The 23,480-nt window shown below is 43.4% G+C and overlaps 1 protein-coding gene across 1 annotated transcript in view; it reads left to right on the forward strand.

Moving 5' to 3' along the window:
• The window catches only part of CFAP418 (cilia and flagella associated protein 418), a 17,444-nt gene extending 2,475 nt beyond the window's left edge, over positions 1-14,969 (forward strand). The window contains exons 2-6 of the mRNA XM_084799069.1: positions 2,176-2,263; positions 4,927-4,994; positions 5,540-5,605; positions 9,221-9,316; positions 13,453-14,969. Of these exons, the coding sequence (XP_084655195.1) occupies positions 2,176-2,263; positions 4,927-4,994; positions 5,540-5,605; positions 9,221-9,316; positions 13,453-13,606 (472 nt within the window). The 3' untranslated portion in view covers positions 13,607-14,969. The remainder of the gene's footprint in view (positions 1-2,175; positions 2,264-4,926; positions 4,995-5,539; positions 5,606-9,220; positions 9,317-13,452) is intronic.
• The last annotated feature ends 8,511 nt before the right edge of the window (positions 14,970-23,480 follow it).

The raw sequence follows: 23,480 nt of genomic DNA on the forward strand, positions 1-23,480 counted from the left end.
CAAAGGAGGACTCTGATAAGGACATCTTGATAGCTTGGGCCCAGTGCCACACCCCTTTAGCCCCTCAGGCAGAGGCAGACTCGTCTGAGTTCTAGGCTACCCAGTGTTGCATAGTAAAACCCCTATCTCAAAAAAAAAAAAAAAGAAGTTAAAGACCTCATATACAACTGTGTTTTGTGCCTCTGTGAAAATAAAGAGGACTGGAACCGATCTGTAATGATTTGAGGTAAGGATGCCACTGTCGTTGAGACATATAGAGATGAAGCCAGAGACAGAACATTACACCTCACAGCAGCTTGAAAGATATTGTTTCCATCCTCGCTTGGTGCTGCACACCTTTACTCCCAGCAATTGAGAGGCAGAGGCAGGCAGATCTCTGTAAATTCAAGGCTAGCCTGATCTACAGATCCAGCTTGATCTTCCAGGACAGCCAGGTCTATTACATAGAGAAACTCTGTCTTGAAAACCCGGAAAAAAAAAGGTTTCCAAGCCAGGCTCAGTGGCACACATGCCTATTATCCTAGCACTCAGGGAGGCAGAGGCAGGCAGGTCTCTGAGATCGAGGCCAGCCTTGTCTAGAAAGCAGGTCCCAGGCAGCCAAGCTACACAGAGAAGCCCTGTCTCAAAAAAACAAAACAAAACAAAAAATTTAAAAATGAGAGAAGGGACAGCTAAGAAGCAAAGCCTGGAGGTAACTGTGTCAACCATTTGGTACGAGTGATACATTCCTAACGTTAAGATTTTAAAGTACATTTCTAAAGAATTTAAACCAAAAAAATCTAAAACAAATCATAAAATGGTCCAATGAACTTCTAAAGCTGATTAACAGTGTCCACAGCGTGAAACTGTAAGAGCAGTGGTCTCATAGCATGCAGGTATGTAAACTGCCTTTATGTGGCCTTGTACAAGCTTCTGGGTCTCTCAATGTCTTTTCTTCACCTAAAAATAAAAGTAAGGAAAGCCTTAGGACAGTGTCTGCCTGACATTTTGTAAACACTTTTTAGGAGCAGTGGCAGGAGACTGGGCAGTGCTGGCTGGACATTAGAACCCAGGACTTCATCCATGCTAAACAAGTACTCAACCAGTGTGCCATGTGCCTGGCCCAGTGTTCTTTTAAATAGATGGGCTATGGGGCAGTAGTTGGCACTACTCATCTGGTGGCGGCTTCCCCTGAAAAACATGGAGTAGTTGGGGTATTCTGACACATAGTGGTTCTTTGGGGTGGGGGAAGGGGGAAGATTCTCTTTTTTATCGTTTGCTGAGGTGAGCTTTGGTTCCTTTAGGAAAGAGATACAGTTGTTTGACTTAAAATTGAAACCTTTTATGGTATTCAGATTTTTTTTTCTTTCTTCCTTTTTTTCTTTTCTTTTTTTTTTTTTTAGTTTTTCGAGACAGGGTTTCTCTTGTAGTCTGGCTGTCCTGGCCTCTCTGTGTAGACCAGGCTGGCCTCAAACTCACAGAGATCCTCCTGCCTCTGCCTCCCAAGTGCTAAGATTGCAGGTGTGAGCCACCACACCCAGCTTCAGATTTATTTATTACCTATATATCTTATATTCTTTGGATAAGTGCTTGACATAGTTTAGAAAAGTGTGTTCCCAATTTTTCTTTAATATAATAGGTAGGCTTAAATATCTTATGCATAGTAGTAAGTTACATATGTGAATTTGGACCAATAAACAGTATCTTTGTCTCAGTAAACAGCTTATTTCTGTGGGTTTGGTTGACATCCTGAAAGCATATTGTTGGTACAAGGTCTGCCATGTCAAGGATCTCAGGGCCTCAGACCCCATGGGAATGGCAGAGACTCCCCCAGGTCAGACTTGTTTACAAACAGGTCATCTTTAGTTAAAGCGTGTGTACAGAAACTGTCCACCACAGTTTCCTGCCCCCTTCCATACTGTTTGTAATAAGCGCCATGTTTCCATGCTGCTGTTGATGTGTCTCCATCTTAGCACATAATCCACCCAATCCTAGGCTTTCTGCATGTGTGTCTGTCATTTCTTCATTCTCCAGTCACCCCAGTCAAGTCAGTGCCAAAGCTCCACAGGTTCTGACATAGCTGAAAAAAATCCTTGTGCTGTCACTGTAGCGATAGAATTGATAAACACTTGGGATACGTTTGTGCTTAAGTTCCAGGAAAGGGTTTACTATTGTGTGCACATGTTTTCTTTTCAGATCAACAGAAACATTTAAAAGAGAAGAGGATCTTGACAGTCTTATTAATGAAATATTTGAGGAGCCCAACTTTGACAAAAAATCTTTTGTAAGTCACACATTGTAAATGTATAGTAATTCATTATTATTTAAGATGCTTAGAATAGCTGGGCGTGGTGGTGCATGCCTTTAATCCCAGCACTGGGGGGGGGGGGGGGGGCAGAGGCAGGTGGATCACTGTGAGTTGGAAGACAGCTTGGTCTACAAAGCGAGACTAGGACAGCTAAGGCTACACAAAGAAACCCTGTCTCGGAAAAAAAAAAAAGCTTAGAATAGTCTTAAAGGTTAAGGCACAGTAGCCATTGGATGTAATCCTTTGAATTTTGAGACATGCAGGTAAAGAAATGATTCCACTAAAGATTATAGAGGGGGGAAAAAAGCATTAGAAACTCTGTGTGTATCTCTGTGAACTCCTCAGCAAGAGTAGGAGGTTAGAAAAGCCGTTGCTGCAGGAGTCAGCCCACTGTTGACAGTGGTCACTTGGTTTCGTCGTAGTGTCTAAGAACAGCTCTCTAAAGGGCCCAGAGCCTTCAGCTCGCAGTACGGGAACGTTTTTCAGCATCTAGAATATCATGGTGTTAATGTTACTCCACGGACCAGTGAATTTGACTAAATTGTAAATATTTTAAATGTTGTAAATGTTTATCTACTTTAGCTTTATTAAAAGTTCAAAGAGTAGCAGCCATCACTACACTGCGGTATGAGGAATGCATCATATTCACCCATTCTAAATATGAGTTAATTCTTTGCTATATTTTTCCTCTGACTTTTTTTAAATTGGCTGATACTTTTCTTAATTGGCATACAAACTAGTAGGTTTCCAGATGGCTTTTTCATACACCGTTTGGTTAGCCCTCCCTTCCTCTTTCCTCAGCCCATCAGCCCACTGCCAGTCCTGCTTAGACTTTCCACCCGTGTTCTAATGCCCCCTCCACTAAGGCGCCCTGCCCAGTGGCCCTTCTCTTCTGGCTTATATAGGTATTCCAAGTGACTTTATTGTGACTCTGAGTCAAAAAACAGTATCTCACTATTTAACCCAAGATGGCCTTGATTTTGAATTGGTGATCCTCTTGTGTCAGCCTTCTGGGTGGTAGAATTATAGACATGTGCCATCATGTTCAGCTGGGCTTTTTTAAAATAAATAAAAAGTGAAAATATAACTCAAGGCCTATAAGTCATACTGTACTGCCTTCCTTCACAAATAGCACCTCTATCCTTTCCATCCACATACAGACTTAAATATCTATAGTCGAGGGGTTCTAGAGAGATGGCTCAGGGGTTAAGAGCACTGGTTCTTCTTCCAGAGGACCCAGGTTCAATTCTCACCACCTACATGACAGCTCCCAACTGTCAGTAACTCCTGTTCCAGCAGATCTGACACCTTCACACAGACATACTGGCAGTTAAAATATCAATGTACATAAAATTAAAATAAATTTAAAAAAAAAAGAGATGACTCCCCCAAAATAAAAAAATGTCTTGAGTACAGTAAGGAAAGTACATTTTTAAAATTTGTACCAGTAAACTATATCTTTATCTTAAACTTAGCTTATTTGTGTGGGTTTGGTTGAAGTCCTGCGTGAATGTGAATTTCCGTATTAGTTTGTTGTTTCTCTCCCTACCCACCCCACCCCCCCATGCTATACCTGGTCTCCTAGCTGGAAAAGGGAGGGAGAGAGTGGGTCTATGTAAAATATTTATCAGATAAAGAAAACAAGAAGCTGAGTAACATCACTGCCCACATTGTCGGGAGGTGTGTCTGGCAGCACTGCTCCTCACCCCACCTTCTCTCTCGCTTATCGCGTTTAAACTGCTCTTGGACCCAGACCAGCTACCCTACGAGTCGGCAACAAATGTTACAGCGTGCCATCTTAGAGTCAGTTGTGATTCCACATAGTACATAAGACACGCTTCCCAAATGAAAAGATGCTCATTTGCAGCAAAATAGTTTCCTGTTTACCACCAAATAAAAATTAAGAGACAGGGTAAAGTGAAGTATTTTTGCCTCTTAAACTTCGTCGAGCACTAGGTGCAGTGAAAGCATGTCTGTGCATCCTTTTAAGTGCCTTTTCCCCGTCTTGCCTCCTTTTGCTGGCGGTGGTCCTCGTGTGCAGTTGGTTTATGATGTCTGATTCTTTAGACCAGTTAACACTTAATAAATGCTTACTAATGATGGCAATGTTATTAGAACATATAGGAACTACTGTATGGTTATAACTAGGTAGCTCAACATTTTCCATGGTCATATATTGCTTGATACCATTACACTTGATCAAAATTAATAATCCTGAAGTTGCACAGGAGTTTATGTTTAGTTTAGACAAGTACCATTCAAGGCGTTTAAAAATGAGCCTGGTCCCTCCACCCCCAATTCCATTTTTCAAGAATGAAATTTTAAATAGCAGGCCCTTCATATGAAATCACTGAACCCTGGTATTAACTGACAAGGTACAAAGTGACTCTAAATTTTAGCATGCATAACAGCAGAGAATCAGTTTCTTAGGCTGAAAACATTGTAATTTGCAAATTCCTCAGGGAATTCTCTTTCCCTCCTGCCTTCAAAAGGTTTTGATCACTGTTTTTGGTTTCTAGAAAGAATACCACCAAATGTTTTATTTACATCATTTAAAAATATTATTATTATTATAAGGAGTTGCAGTTCTCTAACCCTTTGGCCTTTTATTGTTTTTGTTCGTTTGTTTCTTTGTTTAGCAAAAAATTAAATCTAACTCTTTGAGTAACACATCTGTCAGAGCTTCCATTCAAGGCCTCAGTAAAAGGTAAGTTGAGATTGCTTTGGGAATCCTACACTGAGTGAGCAAACGCCTTGAGGATAGGCGAGTAGATTCCGTTACCATTGCAACAGCAGTGACACTGAAGAGCAAAGCACTGCTTGGCCTTCAGACAAAACACCACTAGCAATATCTGGAGCGTGTTTAGGATCTATGACCCCCGTAGTGTAAAGGAAATTAAATAGAGATTATTGCAATTGTAAATAATTTTCTGCTCTGTTTTCAAAAAAAAGTGTGAACGGTTTCTCAAAATTAATGTTCTGTTATGTGCTTTTGTATTTACTTTATTCCTTATATTATTGGCACACGTTTTTCTGTGACTCATTATAACTTTTTGAGTGTTCCTGAAATCAGGTTATATCCTATAGAAAATGATCCTGTAATAAATATCTCTTCCTTGAAGTAGTTGGCTTGCAAGGGAAAGCATAGAATAAGATCACAAGAACGTGGACTCACGAGACTAAACTAACTTCTCATGTTTCTTTTTGTTGTTTTTGTCATTTCACTTTTCTCCATCTGCTGAACACGTCTAGTTGCAGCCCAGTGTACCTCAGTGGAAGCGCCATTCCGTGTGGGGTTGGAACAAATATTTCACAGAGGTAGGAGGTGGGAAATGCAGGGAGCTTTCTTACTGGGCTGCCTTGGCGTCAGTGTGCGCTATAGTGAGAGCTGTGTATTGTATTAGCCAGTCTAAGGACACTTTGTTGACTCATTTATTATTCTTGGGAGTTAACTATTAAAGGCTGAGCTGTGCAGGTGGCGCATGCCTGTAATCTTAGCACATGGGACAACTAGGGCTGGATGACTGCTACACATTCAAGGCCAGGCCAGCCTGAGCCACACAGCAAGACCTGTATTAACAACAACAATAATAATAGTAGTAATGGTACTATAAGTATGCATTGTTTATTATATTAATGCCCTTCTCCAAGCCCCACTTGGAGAGCCTGGATCACTTAAGTCCCACCCAGGATTTTACAGATACTCCTTAGTATAGTCCCTCCATATTATACAGAGAAAAAGAGTTTATTCTTCATTGGGATCATAATGTTATATTATTTTATGCTTGCATATTTGACTTACCATAGCTCAGATGTGGCTAACACATTCAGTATTGGCCATATATCAGTTTTAAAATTTTTTTAAATCTTTTCCAAGATTAGCAAGCAGTGTGTAGTGTGATTCTCTCTTTGGAGCTTGGGCAAGGACAGTTAGCTACTCAGTCACAAGGGTAGCAACCAGTGCCCTTGTTTGTATTGTGGTGTTTGATAGTTTAGACTGTTCCACACAATTTTAACTTAGGAGGGCTTTGTTGGAGCATGACTTGCTCATAGGTGAGGAGTCATGAATATATAGAAGTAGTAGTCTGAGCCAGGCATGGTGGCGCACGCCTATAATCCCAGCACTTGAGGAGGCAGAGGCAGGTGGACCTCTGTGAGTTCGAGGCCAGCCTGGTCTGCAAAGTGAGTCCAGGAGAGCCAAGGCCACACAAAGAAACCCTGTCTTGAAACCCCGCCCCCCCCCAACAAAAAAAGTAATAGTTCTGAAAGAAATATCAGTAGATCACAAAACTAAGGACTATTTTTTATGTTCTAGGCAGAAAGGCAGTCAGCTGTGTTGTGCCTGTCTGTTTTGTTCCTGGATTAAGCTCCAATGTAGGGTAATACAGACTGGTTTAAAGTGTAAAGATTAAAGTCTTTTGCCTAGTGGTGCGAAGGTTGGAATAGTAGTGGGAACATGGCGTCCTTCACAAGGTGGTGTAGATAAAATGGAGGCATCCTTTTCAAGCCAGTCACGGTCTCTCTTAGCATATTTGTAAAGTTCTGGCAGGACTGGATTATCCCATCAGCCAGTGCTAGCCGTCATCTAACAGTGGATCAGAGCCCCAGAATGATTCCCTAGCTGCAGGCTGGCTGTAGTTTTCTCATAGGACAGTGTTGGTAAGAAAATATGGTGGTGTGAATAGATTTGATAAACTACCAAATTTTAAATTAAATTTAAAAACTATATTTAGCATAATGGTTGAAATTTTACACACACCTAGTGCCCTGAGAGTCTGAGTTATGATCCCCACAACAGCAGTGATTCAGCCGAGTTGCACATAGGGATCAGGGCGTCAGGGTTAGCACCGCTGTGAGCGTGAATCAGCGCCATCTGCATATGAACACGCGGTATGTACCTCCTGACTCACTTCTGAGTCTCACTCAAGTGCCATGAATGCAGCTGTGTTGGAATTCCACAGGGACTGACAAGTTCAGCGGTGACTTAGATTAAAAGGAGATGTTTATGAAACGTTGTAAATGTTTAGTTAATGTTGTGATTGAGACTTTTAGAAATACTAAGCATTCATTCTCAAGGAAACTTCCAGACCAAAGTTTGCCAGTATTATTCCATTTTGAAGTTACATTTCTGAAATTTGAGGTAGTCTCATGTAGTCCAGACTGGCCTTGAACTCACCGAGTAGCCAGTGATGACTGTTCTGCCCCCATACTCAAAGTACCGAGATTACAGCATGTGCCACCTTGCCTAGCCTGTGTTTGAATTTTAAAAGGAAAAAAATCTAATAATGGGTTTGTTTTATTTGTTGCAGAAATATTACTGGAAAAGTATATTAGTAAAATAAATTGAAACAACACTATCAAAAAAGAGCAAAAGCAAAATTGGAAAATATATAAAGAAAAATTGAGTCACAAAGAAATTACTTGACTAGAACATTCTTGTATTCAGAGCCAGTGCCTGTACTGCCTCATTTGTCACATGGAAATTATCTTGCTTGTTTTTTCACTTTGTTGTCACTTGTAAGTACTTCGTGTATAGGGTTAAATTGACTGTGTTGAAAATTTTTCTAGCTTATTACTGTGTGTGTGCTCACTGCTCATGCTTGTGCGTTCGTACTTCCTCCCCCCCCCCCTTTTTTCCCTCTCTCCCTCTCTCCCTCTCTCCCTGTGTGGATGTCTTAACAACTCATCAACTTTTTATTTTTATTAAATGTATCTGTTTATTAAATATTTCAAATAGTGGAGAAGGTTTCTGTTGCTGCAGTAACAATTCCTACTTCTTTTAAACTTGCTATATAGTATCACGTTTCTTACAGTTAGCATGTTTACACCTAACACGTCTACTTCACTGTACCTACAGAAGACTTGCCTGTCCCTTCATCTTGCACAGCCACTGAGTGCCTTCTTCTGCCCTCACCCTCCATCACAACCATAATCTCGCTCTTCATTGCCTCTTTGCCATCAGTGCACACATGATCGTTTCCTCCCTCAGATAACCCATAGTAGTTTTGAAAGAAACTGCTCAAATACACCTTCTTACTGTGACCAATCCAGGCTGCCGTATGCAGAGTTCAGACCACCTCCCCAGTACTCCTAATTTCATTACCTAATTGTCTTATATTAGTTCACTCGAAGCAGCTTTCACCTTCTAACTTACTATTAACTTACTTACAGTGAATACTGATTAGCTCACCTGTCACTGGAATCTAAGAATGTCACAAGCAGGGCTGGAGCGATGACTCAGAGGTTAAGAGCACTGACTGCTCTTCCAGAGGTCCTGAGTTCAATTCCCAGCAACCACATGGTGGCTCACAACCATCTATAATGAGAGCTAATGTCATCTTCTGGCCTGCAAACAGAGCACTGTAGACATAATAAATTAATTAATTAAAAATAAAAGGATGTCACAAGCACATAGGTTCTCAGCAACTTTTATGTAATGGACACATGAAAGCGCTAATGCTAGATATTTTAGAAACAAGTGATGGTTTGAGCATCGAAGTAGTTTATGGAAGACTTGTTTCAGTGTAGCATTTCACATTCTTTAACCTGCTAATACACTCTTCATTCTATGTCCCCATAATATTCATTTATACATACATATTATGCAATACCTTTATAAGGTAGATGTGAAAATTAAGCTAGAAGTTTTTTTTAAGACTGGGTCTTGCTGTGTAGCCCTGGCTAGCTTAGAACTCACTATAAAGATTGGGCTGGCTTTGAAATCACAGTGCTAGGATATCTCCCATGAGCTAGAATTACAGGAGTGTGCCACCACATCCAACCAGAAAACTTAAACATATAAACAGCCCTTTAGTACAAACATTACAATTGATTAATCCATCCCTCTGTCATTCAGTTATCTGGAGCATGTCACAGTATGTTCATATTTAAGCAGCAATCGTCTTTAATGCATATTTCTTTCTTTCTGACCAGAGCATGTGACCGACTTCGTTGCGTAGCCTGTGACTTCTGGATAGTGAGCTACAATGACTATATGTGGGACAAGTCCTGCGATTACCTGTTTTTCAGGTATGTTTCTGAAGATTTGTACTCTGTGAAAAATGTACCAAGAGCTTTTCATATCTCTCTCTCTCTTTCCCTCTTCACCCCCCGCCCCCCCCCCGCCTCCCCCGCCTGCTGTCAGCCTACATACGGATGCGTTTCTGAATGAGAACACAGAAGCAGCCTCGCTGATTTTGGTGCATACAGCCCCCTTGTTCAGACCATTCTCTGCATGCTCTGAGGATGCCATTGTCCTGCCCACAGTTCTGCCTGCACACGTCCTCTGGAGGACCCTCCATTATCCAGCCTTGTCCCCCACAGTGCCCTCCACCTTCCCTTTAGCTGTGTCACAGTCCCGGCCACCTCATTCTTGCCCTCTGACTGCAGGTTCCATCTCCTGACACATCTGGCCCCATTTTCTGTCCTCAAACCCTGCCTGTTCTAAGCGTGGTTCATCATCAGTCTTTCTTGCTTCTCTTACCACTCTCTCCGTTTGGAGATAAACTCACTTGAGCATTCATATGTATACAACACAAAATACACAACAAACACATGGAGTAATATAATTTCAGAGGTTTCACAGTCCTGACTTCAAAAAAGTCTAGTGTAGTTCCAAAATCCAAGGGTCAGACTACCTACTCTCAGCTTCAACCCCTTTTACTCTCACAGCTGGAAAATTAAATTTCAGCCCCCTTTGTGTGTGTTTTTTGTTTGTTTGTTTGTTTGTTTGTTTTGTTTTGTTTTTTGTTTTGTTTTTTTGATAAGGTGATTTGGGTTTTGCTATTCACTCTCTTCTGGTTACTCTAACAAGGGATTGGATCATTCCCATGAGGCACCACCGTGGATCTTTGCAAGTCTAGCATAGGACAGTAAAATGTATGTAGCATTGAAACAGTAGTGGGCACTGGCCAAGAGTGAGTTTGTAAGTGAGTGACTCAGTCTTCCAGAATGGCAGGTGTGGTGGTATACTCTGGAAACTGAGGCAGGAGGACAGTGAGTTCAAGACCAGACGTGACCGCAAGAGAAAATAGGCACCAGTTAATGAGTCACTCTAGATTTTTGGTAGTCACATTTTAGACTATAGCTTACCTAAAATAGCGATTACTATAATTACTACACTGTTAAAACTAAATTAGTGGTTATTACATAAGTCAGAAAAAAATATAATCTGAACCCTCGAGACATTTAGGAATATGTCTAAAAGACAAGAGAATGGAGGTGGAGAGATGGCTCAGAGGTTAAGAGCCCCGACTGCTCTTCCAGAGGTCCTGAGTTCAATTCCCAGCACCCACATGGGGGCTCACAACATCTATAAAGTGATCTGATGCCCTCTTCTGGCCTGCAGTTAGAGAACTATACACATATTAATAAATAAATAAATAAATCTTTTTTAAAAATGAGAGAATAACAACTGAAGGATGTGGCTGTCCCAACCAAGATGCAAACCACTGATGCATCTATTTCATGTAACTCCTTAGCGTTTGTTTATCCAGCAGACATTCTTGAGTCACTGGGTCCTGCTCTAAAGACGCACAGTTCTAAGAGGGAGCTGCCGTGGAGTACTTCACACTGAATGTGGCAGCAGGGCTGGAGGAAAGGTTAAGCAGATGCACTTCACCTCCAGCACCCAGGAAGGCCCGCTTTGTTCTGGACTTCATGCGTGCTAGGCAAGCACTCATGAACTGAGTCACGTCCCTAGCCGGTATTTTTAAAGACCCTGAGAGGTGAATCACATGGCATAAGTGAGAAGTAGTTTGACCAAGAACAAGGATGGCAAAAGCTGAAGTAACACAGAGAGGCCAAAAGGCCCAGGAAGGCAGTAGTAAGGAGCTTAGATCTAATCCTTCCAACAGTGACTCACAGTTGGATGCTTTTAATTTAGAGAGAGGCCTATTCAGATTTTAATTCTCTGGCTCTGTGTAGCTCTAGCCAGAGCCTGGAACTTACTTGGCATGCCAAGCTGTCCCTGAACTTTAGCATCTTCCTGCCTGGGTTCTGGGTGTTGCGTTTATAGGCATTTGGCACCACACTCAGCTTTTAAGAGACAGCAGACTACCAAATGGGGAAACAGGTCAGTGGAGAATCCCAAGACTTAGTGAAGGGATGTTACAGTCACACAGGAGTGAAATGTTAGGAATCACAGCAGCGAGAAAGGCAAAACAGAGCAGATGTTCCAGAGAGGAACGGTAGGCAGAGTTCTGGCCATGGAATGTGAGAGGCAGTCAGCATCTTAGGATGGCTCTCACTGGGCCTCTGTCCTGGCTCACAGATGAGCTGTGCCAGTGTGCTTTCAAAGGAAGACGCTAGACAGTGGAGTGCAGGGACTGTTGACGCTGTCTGCGAAGCTCTGGGAGGAGTCACAGTTGAAACCATGAGATAGGATGCGATTACCCAAGAGGGCAGCTCGGAAGAAGCCCGCGCAGAGCATCTTTGTGGAGGAGATGCTTTGAGGCTTATATGGTAAAGAATGGATTGGGCAGGGCTAGCTGAGCAAAAAGGTCCTGAATACTGATGGAAAGGGAGTTTGTGTAGGAAGAGGAGGACCACCTCCTCTGTGTCAGAGAGGGAGGTCATGGGTGCTCACTCAGAAATGAAGACACTACATCTACCAGTCTGTTTTTTAGAATTTGGGTGTGATCTGCTAAAATTAAGGGTATTAGAGAGTAGAAATAAAGGAAGATGGGGACTAATTTTCTGAGGGAGAGCATGGTGGTTAGTGAATCGAAGGTTTCAGAGTCCATCAGACGTTCCACCAAGCAGAGTAAGCATGTGCTCCTTGGTGTCAGGTACATAATGCAGTGTCCCTGTGATGCTGTACAGTTGTTCTGTTGTGTGCCTTACAAGTCGGCACTAAGCACGTGCTAGCTTTCATGTGCCATACAACTTTGTAAAGGAAACCTGAGCTGGAGTTAACAACCACCCTACTACTACAGCTTAATAAATTCTTGTATTTCTCTACTAAATCATGTTTTCTCCTTAAAGGAAAATAATGGCATAGTTTATTTTCTCAACTTTTAAGATAAGTGCTTCTTTAAAAGTACTTGAAAGATGTTGTTCCATTCCCTGGTATCCGTGATTCCTGTGTCTAAAATCTCCAAGTAATCAATCAAATAACAGCTGCCAAGTTTAGCAAAACATAATGCAGATTGAATAAGGGGTGTGTTGCCTCCTTTCAATAACGTAGCTTTTCTGGGCTTATTTTTCTTTCAGATGAAACTAGATTGTCCTGTTCTTACCCTAGTTCTCCATAGCCCTAGATAGGTCACGACTGGTCAGAGTGTCACTTTCCTAAACTCAGACAGTTTGCCCAGAAAATCTCTAGGGTTTTAAGTCTCAATAGTGCCTGAATTAGCACGCTGCGATACACACTGACCACCAGAGGGCACTCTGGAGACCACGCCTCTTTAGTCCGTACACTGCATTTCATCATTTCTCTTTATGTTTCCCCCCCAACATTTTACTTTTAGGTTGTCCAGTTCTATTTTCCAAAGATACGCTCATAAACTTATTGCATGAATTATCATAAAGATCATAATTGATTTTCTTTAGCAGCTAAACTTAAAGTAACTTCTGTATTCTTATAGTACAATCAAAGCCAATAGTTATCATTTTAATAATTGTCTTTCTCATTGTTCAGTTATTTTTTACGCTATGAACACTTCAGGATAGGTAGTTTGTTGCTGCCATAATAAGAAGATCATTTTAAACAAATAAAAGAAACCGCCTGAATTCAGCATACAGAACTAACAGGCTCATTTTTTCAGTAATAGAAGCATGCTGCAGCTAACTGCATCAGAAACCCCGTGCCTTTTTGTCCCCTGGCATAGGCCTTTGTGGCATAGACGTCTGAGGGACAGGTGGGCCTTCTCGGTCTCACCCTGCTCTCATTCCTGCCTTCTCTGACTAGTGGCATCAGTGGTTCTGCAGAGCACTCACTCTGTAAGATTGCCATTGAGAAGAATGACTGTGGGACACAGACACCTAAGCCTGTCTCCTGCTGCGACTGGAACCAGACCAAAGGTGTTGAGTGTAGTTGAAGAGGCTGCAGGAAACTAAAACAGAAGTGGTTTGTTTTTTGTTTTTGTTTTTGTTTTTTTGGTTGTTGTTTGTTTGTTTTACTTTTGCATCAGACCCTATGCTTAAGCCTGTCTGTTTCACCACAGAAACAACATGCCAGAATTCCACAAATTAAAAACAAAGTTGGTCAAGAAGAAAGGCGCACGGGCATATGCCTGCCAGTGTAGCTGGAGAAGCATTGAAGAGCTGACAGACCTGCAGACAGAGCACCAGCTTCGCTGGGTTTGCGGTAAACACTGATAATGCAGAGGTTCCCGGTCCAATAGCTGCGTCGGGGACAGCAAGCTCCACTTGCCACATTCGGGTGCAGTACATAGCGGTATTGGGCCCTTTGGGAAAAGGCAACACATTTCCTGTAACTACACAGACTTTTGAAGACCAAATGGACTGGGGAAGACAAATGGACTGTGACACTGTGGCATTACTCCTGTTGTGACTTGGCATTTTACTTAGTAGGTTAAAAATATCTGAATTTACCAGCCTATCTCCTTTTTAAAATTGTGGCATTCCATGCAAATTTATAGCCTTTCCATAGCAACTGTGGCACTGACTGCTAATGCACTCTAAAGCAGTCACGTGTATCATTGTTAAAGAGTGCCCAGCTGACAGGGCAGAGGTCATTGTGTGTGAGTGATCATGGCTCTTCTCTCAGAGACCAAGAGTTAAACATGAGGAAAACGCAGCTGCCCATCGTTAGCTGAAGTGTTGTCACGAGTACAGGAGCACTGTAAACCCTGCCTTATATGAATCGCATCTTGCCTCACCAACTCAGTTCAGTATTATGCACAATAATAATAGGACTAGTAATAATGATGCTGCCAGTTCTAGCATAGTTGCCCTCCTTTGTTCATTGAAATATCGGAACGTGTTTAGTTTTTTATTAGCAAATATCTATTAGTTTTGATGCGACTAAAATTACTGCAGTCATTGTTAGACTTTTCAAGTATACGCCATAATTCCAATTGAGAAGCAGGACGATGATTTTTCAGTCAACCTGTGGACTTTCTAGCACCATCAGGTTGATGTATTACTTACTGAAGCATACCTAACCAGTGGGTAGCCTGCCGGGCTCCTGCCTGACATCACCGAGATGGGAGGAACTGTACCATCGTAACACGTCAAGAAATACACTGTCTCAGTTTCACCTCCCAGCCCCATAGACATCTCAGGGCCGTCCTAATCTGCCAAAATTCTACTGTGTGTGTCCCCTGCCCATGTGTGTATTATTTGGTTTTAAGTGTGTGACATGGGGCCCTCTGAAAGGGTGTACATTTTAGCACAGATATGATCTACTTGGTTTTATGTTAACTCCATTTCAGCTACCCAACAAAACTCTGATTGCTGAGAGCCTTTTCCTAGGCTGAGGTCTAGCTCAGTGGTAGAGTGCTTGCGTTGAATGTGCAAGGCCCTAAGTTTACTCCCAGCAGTACAAAAAAAGAAGGAAAGAAAAACAGAAAAGCAGATTTTTCCTGACCATGACACATTTATGTACTTAGAAAACTTTAATTGCAGCAAGAGGTCTCCAAGTGGCTGATACTCACATTGTTGTATTAAGATATATTTGTAAATTTTATCTTTCAATAAATCTTTTTATTCCTCAAAATTATATCTCTGTGTAATTATGTAAGAAACATGGATATTTTTGATTGACAACATGTTTCCCAAAAAACTTAACAGCAGTAGCACATACATGCATACATGCATGCCCAAAAGGCTGAGTGGAGCAGTGCACACGCGTAATCCCAACACCAGAGAGACTGAGGAAAAAGGACCGAGTTCAAGGCTATCCTGGCCTACACAGTGAGAGCCTGTCTCCAAAGAAAGACAGGAAGAGAGACCCTACAGAACTCACAGATTAACCATAGTGCTGGGCTCTCTTTGTTCCAGTACATTTACTGAACAAGTGATTTGAAAATATTTTTAGAGCCAGGCATGGTGGCCCAAGCATTTAATCACAGCATTGGAAAGGCAGAGGCAGGTAGATCTCTGAGTTTGAGGCCAGCCTGGTCTACAGGGGGGTGGGGAGGTATGGCGTTTTTAGTCTATTTTGCCTCCAGAGAGACAACATAGACAGTGAACTTATCACCCATTCTGTACAGTCATCGTTCCAATTCTCCACCAAGGCCTGATAACCTGAGTTCAATCCACAGCCTACATAATAGAGAAAAGCAGTTTCCTGAGCATCACAACCCCCCCTTCCCTTCCCTCTCTCCCTCCCTCCCCCGCCCCCCACTGTGAATAAATGTGAGGTTATTTTTCATTTTAGAGCCAATCGCACTTAGGAACATGCTTAATGGAGGTAGTAAAAAAAAAGTATTAAGTTTATTAATCTCAGTCCTCAGAAGCACATGTGCATGGGTGTTCCGCCTGCTTGCCACCCACTCCTTTTGTGTGTGTACTACACAACCCTGAGGAGCTGGACCAGAGCAGGAGTGGGATCAAGTCCTGTCCAACCCCAGAAATCTCTCAGGAACAAGAGTAAGGACAGCTCCCTGCCCTGCCCTGGGCCTGCATGTCCCAGCACACCATAGTCCTGGAGCCCTCCCCCCGCCCCCCTCCCCGCTCCACCCCTCACACCCCACACCCCACACCTACCCCCCCCCACCCCCATCCCCTCACCTTACCCCACCAGAGGAGGTCACTTAATCACTGCCAGGCTAAATTTCCCCTGTCCTTATACGGTCATTTCCAGCAAGCACCTGGAATGCCTCTTCATGCAAATAAGGCATTCCCAGCAGCTTAACCGCCTGTCTGTCGTCCCACCCACCAACCTCCCAGCCAATGATACATACTTACCCCCCAAAGCCTCTACCTACTCCCTAAAGGCTTAAATAACCTTTGTGACACCACCCACCCCCACAATTAAACAAGCTGCTCAACGAAGCTGGCCTTCACAAGTCTGTTCTCGCTCTCAGGGCCCCCTAAAGTCTCCATCACAGGCTACCATTCCCCAGCACCCTCTGTTCCCTCTCAGTCCACCAGTAGTGAGGGATGGTGACCACACCATTGCAGGTTGGGGAGCAGAGTGGAAATGACAGGGGTGAGTCCTGCTTTTTGTTTGAGAGCTTTCAGGTGCGCTGTTAAGTTGCTAGTATGAAGTCTCTCTCGTTTCTTTCTGTAGGCACTTAGTGCTGTGGACTTGCTGCTTTCAACCACCTTCACTGTCCTGCAAGTTTACCTATGTTCTGTTTCCATTCAGTTCTAGAAAGCCTTTATTTTCTTAGCTATTTTCTGTCTGGACCCATGTTTACTGAGTGGTGAGTTGTTCAGTTTGACTTTGTAAGCTGCCTCTTGTTTCTGTTGTTGCTACGCGGCTTTAATCTGTGGTGGCCAGGTACCGTGCTGGGGTCACTTCAGTTTTCTTGCATCTGTTGAGACCTTATTTGTTTCCAAGTATATAGTCAATTTTGGAGAAAGTTTCATGAGGTCCAGAGAAAAATATATTTTCTTTGTGTTTGGGTGAAATGTTCTGTAAATGTGTTAGGTATATTTGGCTCATAATGTCAACTCTATCGTTTCTATGTTTTGTCTTGTCTGGATGACCTTTCTGTCAGTGAGACAATGGTCCTGAAGCCCCCCACTATCTGTATGTGGAGGTTCATATGTGATTTAAACTGTGGTATTTCTTCTATGAATTTGGGTGTTCTTGTGTTTGAGGCATAGAAGTTAAGAACTGCAAGATCCTCATGGTAGTTTTTTCTTTGATGAGGTTGTAGTGTCCTTTTTTTGTTTGTTTGTTTTGTTTTTTGTTTTTTCAGGACAGGGTTTCTCTGTGTGTGTGTGTGTGTGTGTGTGTGTGTGTGTGTGTGTTTCCCCTCTTGATCTGTCTGGTCTGGGATTATTTATTCCTTGTGTTTTCTTCTATGTGTTTACCTCTTTGGGTAGGAGGTTTCCTTCTAGCACTTTCTGTAGGGCTGGATTTTGATAGATATTTTTTAAAATGTGACTTTATCATAGAATATCTTATTTTTTTCCATCTATGGTGATTGAAAGTTTTTCTGGATATAGTTGTTGGGGATGGCATCTGGTGTCTTTTAGAGTTTGCAACACACCTGTCCAGGCCCTACTGGCTTTTAGAATCTGTCTCCATTGAGAAGTCAGGTATAATTCTAACAGCTCTGCCTTTATATGTTACTTGGTCTTTTTCCCTTGCAACTTTTGTTTGTTTTGTTTTCTTTTGTTTTTTGAGACAGGGTTTTTCTGTGTAGCCTTGGCTATCCTGGACTCACTTTGTAGAGCAGGCTGGCCCTGAACTCACAGCGATCCGCCTGCCTCTGCCTCCCAAGTGCTGGGATTAAAGCCAAGCTCCTAAATTTTTCATTTCCAGAGTTCCCTCAGGTTTGTTGTTGTTGTTGTTCTTGTTGTTGTTGTTGTTGTTGTTCTTGTTCTTGTTGTTGTTGTTGTTGTTCTTGTTGTTGTTCTTGTTGTTGTTGTTGTTCTTGTTGTTGTTGTTCTTGTTCTTGTTGTTGTTGTTGTTGTTGTTGTTGTTCTTGTTGTTGTATTTCCACTTTTGGTCTTGAACTATTCATTTCCTTCCACTGTTTGTATTTTCATTCATTTCTTCTTTTAAGGACCTCTAGGTTCCAGGCTGACCTGGAACTCAGAGATCCTCTTGCCTCTGCCTGCTTGAGTGCTGGGATCACAGGCGTGCGCCACCACACCCGGCTTATTGTTTTTGCACTGGAGTCTCGACATCTGCATTTGAGGAGATAGTAACTCTAGGTGCTGATATCTGGTCTCCTCTTTGTTGGGTGGGTGTTTTGTTCCTTGGCTTCTGCTGTCCTCTCTGGTTCTTAAGAGAGTGGCAGCTGTGTGTCGCCTGGTAGGGAATTCTGGGATCCTGCTAGGTGTGGCCACTGCTCCCCTAGCCAGAGTCTGTTGCCTGTTTTAAGTCACTCACAAAGGAAACAGTGGAGAAGCATTGGGCATCACTCAGATGAGTTTTCTAGGTGAAATCCAGCTTCTGAAGATGCCAATAACTTAAGCCTGCTGTGGGACTCTCTTCTTCACAGCATCCAGAGATCCGTGTGCTCAGATGTGTGTGGAGTAAATAACCTTCAGAAAAAGAAAAAGGAATATATGCCAGTCAGAACTTTAGTCTTTGTCATACAAGAAGACAGATTAGAATAAGAGGGTAACGTCAGCACACAACCAACCCAGAGTGCTTTGCAGTGAAGAACTTTTATGGGATTGGTGCTTCAATTCAAATTTTGCTCAATATTTGGTTTCCCTTCCATCCTCAGCATAATTTTTACTGAGAAGAGTCGCTAAAATAAATACTTGAGGTCCTCCTACTATTTTTCTTACATTTGTTGCCTTGGTTCTAAGAACTACTCAGCTAGTGTCCTCTACCTGTTAGTGAATTAACAGTAGAAACAAGTCGCTTCAAGGCTTTTTATTAAACTGGAAATCCTCATAGAGATTTAATTTTGCAAATAAATATTCACCAAGGGGAAGAATACATGAGAAAAGAGAACAGAGGAGAAATTCCAAATTCCAATTGAAAAGACAAGAGATATATACAGGAAAATGTTTTAAAAAGAGACAGACAGAGAGACAGACAGACAGAGAGACAGAGACAGAGACAGAGAGACAGACAGAGATTTCAGTAATACAAGGAGAAGTTACAAGTCTCGAAATCTGGGGGATTTTAGAGCAAGTTTCTCTCTCTCTCTCTTTCTCTCTCTCTCTCTCTCTCTCTCTCTCTCTCTCTCTCTCTCTCTCTCTCTCTCACTATTCTCCTGATTTCTCGTGGCATGTTTCTATAGCCACAGAGAAGCTCTTGGGATTCTTGAGTATGAAAGGAGCTGGGCGTGGTGACACTCAGGAGGCAGAGGCAGGTGGGTCTCTGTGAGTTCGAGGCCAGCCTGGTCTACAAAGAGAGTTCAGGACAGCCAAGGCCACACACAGAAACCCTGGCTCCAAAAATCAAATTAAAAAAAAAAAAGTGTGAAAGGGCCATTAGAGCAAAAGTGTTGAGGGCCCCATGCAAGCCTTCCCGCCTGCTATTTACACTCACCACAGCGTGGTGACAAGGACTCTTCCCCCTGCTTCCTGTTTTAGGAGACTATTTGTCAACCCCTTAAAGTTTCTTAGAACTGTAAGAAAATCTGTCTGAAAGCTGGGATGTGCAGCTGGACTCTAGAGGGAGCATTGAGAGTGGTATGGAAGAGTGGGGGGACGGAGGGAGGCGGAGGGGTCAGGAGCCACACAGGGAGACCGTCAGGGCCAGCAGATCTGGACCCAGGGGGGCCAGCACAAACTGATGCAATATTAAAAAATTTTAAAAATGAAAAAAGAAAGAAAGAAAATCTGTCTCAGACATTTATGTCATTAGCTCCACGGGACACCAGAAACCACTGTGTTCTCACCTCCTTTGTAAAGAAAGAATTTGACTTAATGCCATAAATTTTCTTCTGGCTTAAATGGTGTGAATGCTGTTCCTTTAAATTTTTTTTAAACACTCGAACACACACCTTGAAACCTGGTGTGGTGATATATACCTGTCATTTCAGTACTCAGGAAGCAAAAACAGGAAGAGTTCAAGGTGAGCCTAAGGTAGAGTGAAATGCTGTCTCCAAAACTGAAAAGGAGACTGAGGAATTGGTTCAGCCTTAGGACCTGGGTTCAGATCCCTGACACCCACATAAAAGTCAGATGCAGCAACACGGGTATCAGTAATCTCAGCATTCTTGAAGTAAGTGCCAGAACCCAGGCCCCCAGTGCAGAAAGCCTGATTCGTCTGTCTGTAGTGAGGCCCAAGCATCAGCACTCTAAACTTTCTCCAATTTATTCTAATGAACCGAGTGTTCAGTTAGGATTACTATTGCTGTGATGAAATACTATGACCAAAAGCAACTTGGGGAGGAAAGGGTTTATTTCTCTCAGTTCCATATAACAGCTTATCCTCAAAAGCAGTGAGGGCAGAAAGATGGAGGCAGGAGCTGATGCAGAGGCCACGGAGGGATGCTGCTTACTGCCTTGCTCACCATGACTTGCGCAGCCTGCTTGCTTTCTTTCTTTCTTTCTTTATTGATTTATTCATTCACTTTACATCCCAGTAGTAGCCCCCTCCCTCCTCTCCTCCCAGGCCCACTCTCCCTTCCCCCTCCCACTTCCCCTATTCCTTGGAAAAGGGGAGCCTCCTACCCACCCACCCCTGCCCACCGAGTCATATCAGGACTAAGTTTGGCCTCTTCCCTTGTGGCCTGGCAAGGCCGTCCCATCAAGAGGAAGTGATTGAAAAGCAGGCAGCAGAGTCCATGTCAGAGACAACCCCGCCCCCCTGCTCTCCTCAGTAGTGGACCTACATGAAGCCTAAGCTACTCATCTGCTACATCTGTGTAAAGGACCTAGGTCCAGTCCATGCATGGTCCTTGGGTGGTGCTTTCATATCGAACCCAGGACCACCAGCCCAAAGATGGCATCACACACAATGGGCAGGACCCTCCCCCATCAGTTACTAATTAAGAAAATGCCCTGTAGCCAGATCTCACAGAGGCATTTTCTCAACTGAGGTTCCCTCCTTTCTGATCAATGTAAAAGTGCGCACATTTAAGACAACTTTCTGCCACTATTTAAGGTAGATTTGCTCCTTTGATATAAACTTAGCTGATAGCAGGAGACCCAACATGACCTCTTTGAAGGGTGCCCTCAAGGCCAAATGAATGTGTTTAGATGCTTACCATTCTGTGCCAGCTGTGTATGGAGACAACCCAGGGCACTAGTGATGAGACAGGAGTAGGGCTTAGCAAGCAGGTCGTTTCCAAAGAGTTTATCATAATTGCTTTTTGAGGTCCAGTGTCTTTAACTCAGTCCTAACCAGACATTAGAATCCATAGGCAGACTTGAAGCATCACACCATTTCACCACCTGGGGAGACAACTCTGGGCATCTTCTTATGGCTCCTTGTTGATTCTAATGTGACCAAAATGGCAGTCGCCTTGCTATGTGTCAATATATGGGCTAGAAATACACACTGCTCCCAGACAGAAAAAGGAAAGCATGTCTCTTAAAAAAACAAAAAACAAAAAAAACAAAAACAAAAACCTTCCCCTTTCATAGTCCAGAATTCTGGTTGCATTCAAGTTGCATTCCTAGTCAAGGGAGCTGCAAAGGAGGGAGACCCCGAAGCTGCCTTACTAGGGAGAACGAGTCACAGTGAAAATGAAAGGACAAGAGTGGCATCAGGGCTGTAGACCCCACCAATCAGAGTTTTACAGAGTTAACCCAGTAAATTGAGAGTCTGGCCCATAGGGGGCAGACCTGCACCAAGGACCACATCTCCTTTCTCGGCTTTGGTCTCTTGGGAAAAGTGCCTGGAGTTCTAAAACTCCCATTTTGTTTTTCATAAAATCCGGCCAGCCTGCTGCTGTTAAAGAGTGGCTGTTGTTTTTCCTCCGAGTGAAACACTCTATTCTAGTCCACCAGAATGTATTCAGGCACAGAGAATAAGCATCGCTTAGCAAGCCTTTTTGGGGACTTTGATGATACTTTCCGCCCAGATGTACTTGTAGCCACTGTGGAAGAACTGGGACAAGTTAGCTGACTCACCTGACCAATCTGTTCCTGCAGCACTTCAGGGAATCTAGGGAGTGCTAGAGGGAACAACAAACTGATTCCTCAAGTACAAGATGATGATGTTGCAGAGTTAGGCATTTGCAAGGGTTCAGGGGTTTGTGCTGACAGGCGTTTGAGACCAGGAAACCGTATCTTTGTGACCTTTGAACATGAATGTTCAGCACACACATTCCAAGGGTGCAGTGGTTTGGTTTTGATTTCAAGGTTTTATACTTACTGCAGAAAACCAAAACTGATTGTCTGGTGTGCTCATATTTTTGTGCATAAAAATGCAATGGTACCCCTTTAATCCTAGCAATTGGGAGGCAGAGTCAGACAGATAGCAATTGGGAGTTCGAGTCCAGGACCACCAAGGCTATACAGAGAAACCCTGTCTCAGGGGGAAAAGGGGGGGAAAACCCACAATGCACAGAAAAGCAGAAATTGGCTGGGCGTTGTGGCACTTGGGAGGCAGAGGCAGGTGGATCACTGTGAGTTTGAGGCCAGCTTGGTTTACAAAGTGAGTCCAGGACAGCCAAGGCTACACAGAGAAACCTTGTCTCAAAAGGAAAAGAAAAGAAAAACAGAAATTCTCCTACTGCCACATATGACAAGCACTGTTTACCTGGTGTCTGTCCTAGATTTTACAGAAATGTGCACAAACACTAGACAGAGGTCCCACGGGGCTTGAACGGCCTCTTCCTCCTGCCTATGAGTCTCTGTTAATGTATTTGCCCTAGGGAAGAGCCAGAGGCCAGGAGCCAACAGTTTACTGCCGTTTGCCATTATAATCAGACTCCCATTGGAAGCCCCTGGTTTCTAAATCTAGACAATACCCTGGACCCAGGATCCCACATGTACCCTCTAGCCCCACAGAGCAACCACCTGCCCCCTCCCAGCCAACCCCACAACGCAACCTCACATGCTGCCAGCCTCACTGTGCTGCCCTGTGACTAACAAGTGTGCTCCTGGAGGTGGAGGCCTTCCTGCCTCTCTAAGGTGAAGGCCAGCAGCCTCAAGCCCAGACAGTCTCCAGGACAGGTTCTCAGTCCTGCCAAAGCCCCCAGCCAATGAGAGAGCACCAAGAGGAAGGCACCGTGTGGGGAGAGGCTCGAGATCGGCAAAGGGGAGGCCAGGAAGTTCATCAAATGTACACTGGGCTAACTCACCGCCTTCTCCAGAGATGTCTAAGCTCAGCTGTAAGTGCCCTTGAGCGATGCTCTGACTCAGCTCTTGATGCTTAAGCTCCACGTGTCCTAAGTGCATGCTACATGGCCGCTGACATGTCACACCTTTTCTGAATGGATCCACGGAGGGAAGGTGACAACTCGGAAAGAGCACCAGGACTGGAGGTCACATGTCACCGATGACTCCACAGGCTCAGAAGGCTAAAGGGGTACACCTCTAGACATAGTCTGCATACATATGGCATGTTGTAAGATAAACAGGCTTAGAAATGAAGGCCAGCCAGGGTCAGGTGGGTCTCTGGACTATAGTTTCTTTGCTGCCGTGCTTCTTTTAAGCCTGCCTAATTCTCTTCCCTTTCTGTTTGCCA

The sequence above is a fragment of the Acomys minous genome (genome assembly GCF_964271855.1).
Source record: "Acomys minous genome assembly, chromosome: 1".
In the NCBI taxonomy this organism is placed as follows: domain Eukaryota; kingdom Metazoa; phylum Chordata; class Mammalia; order Rodentia; family Muridae; genus Acomys; species Acomys minous.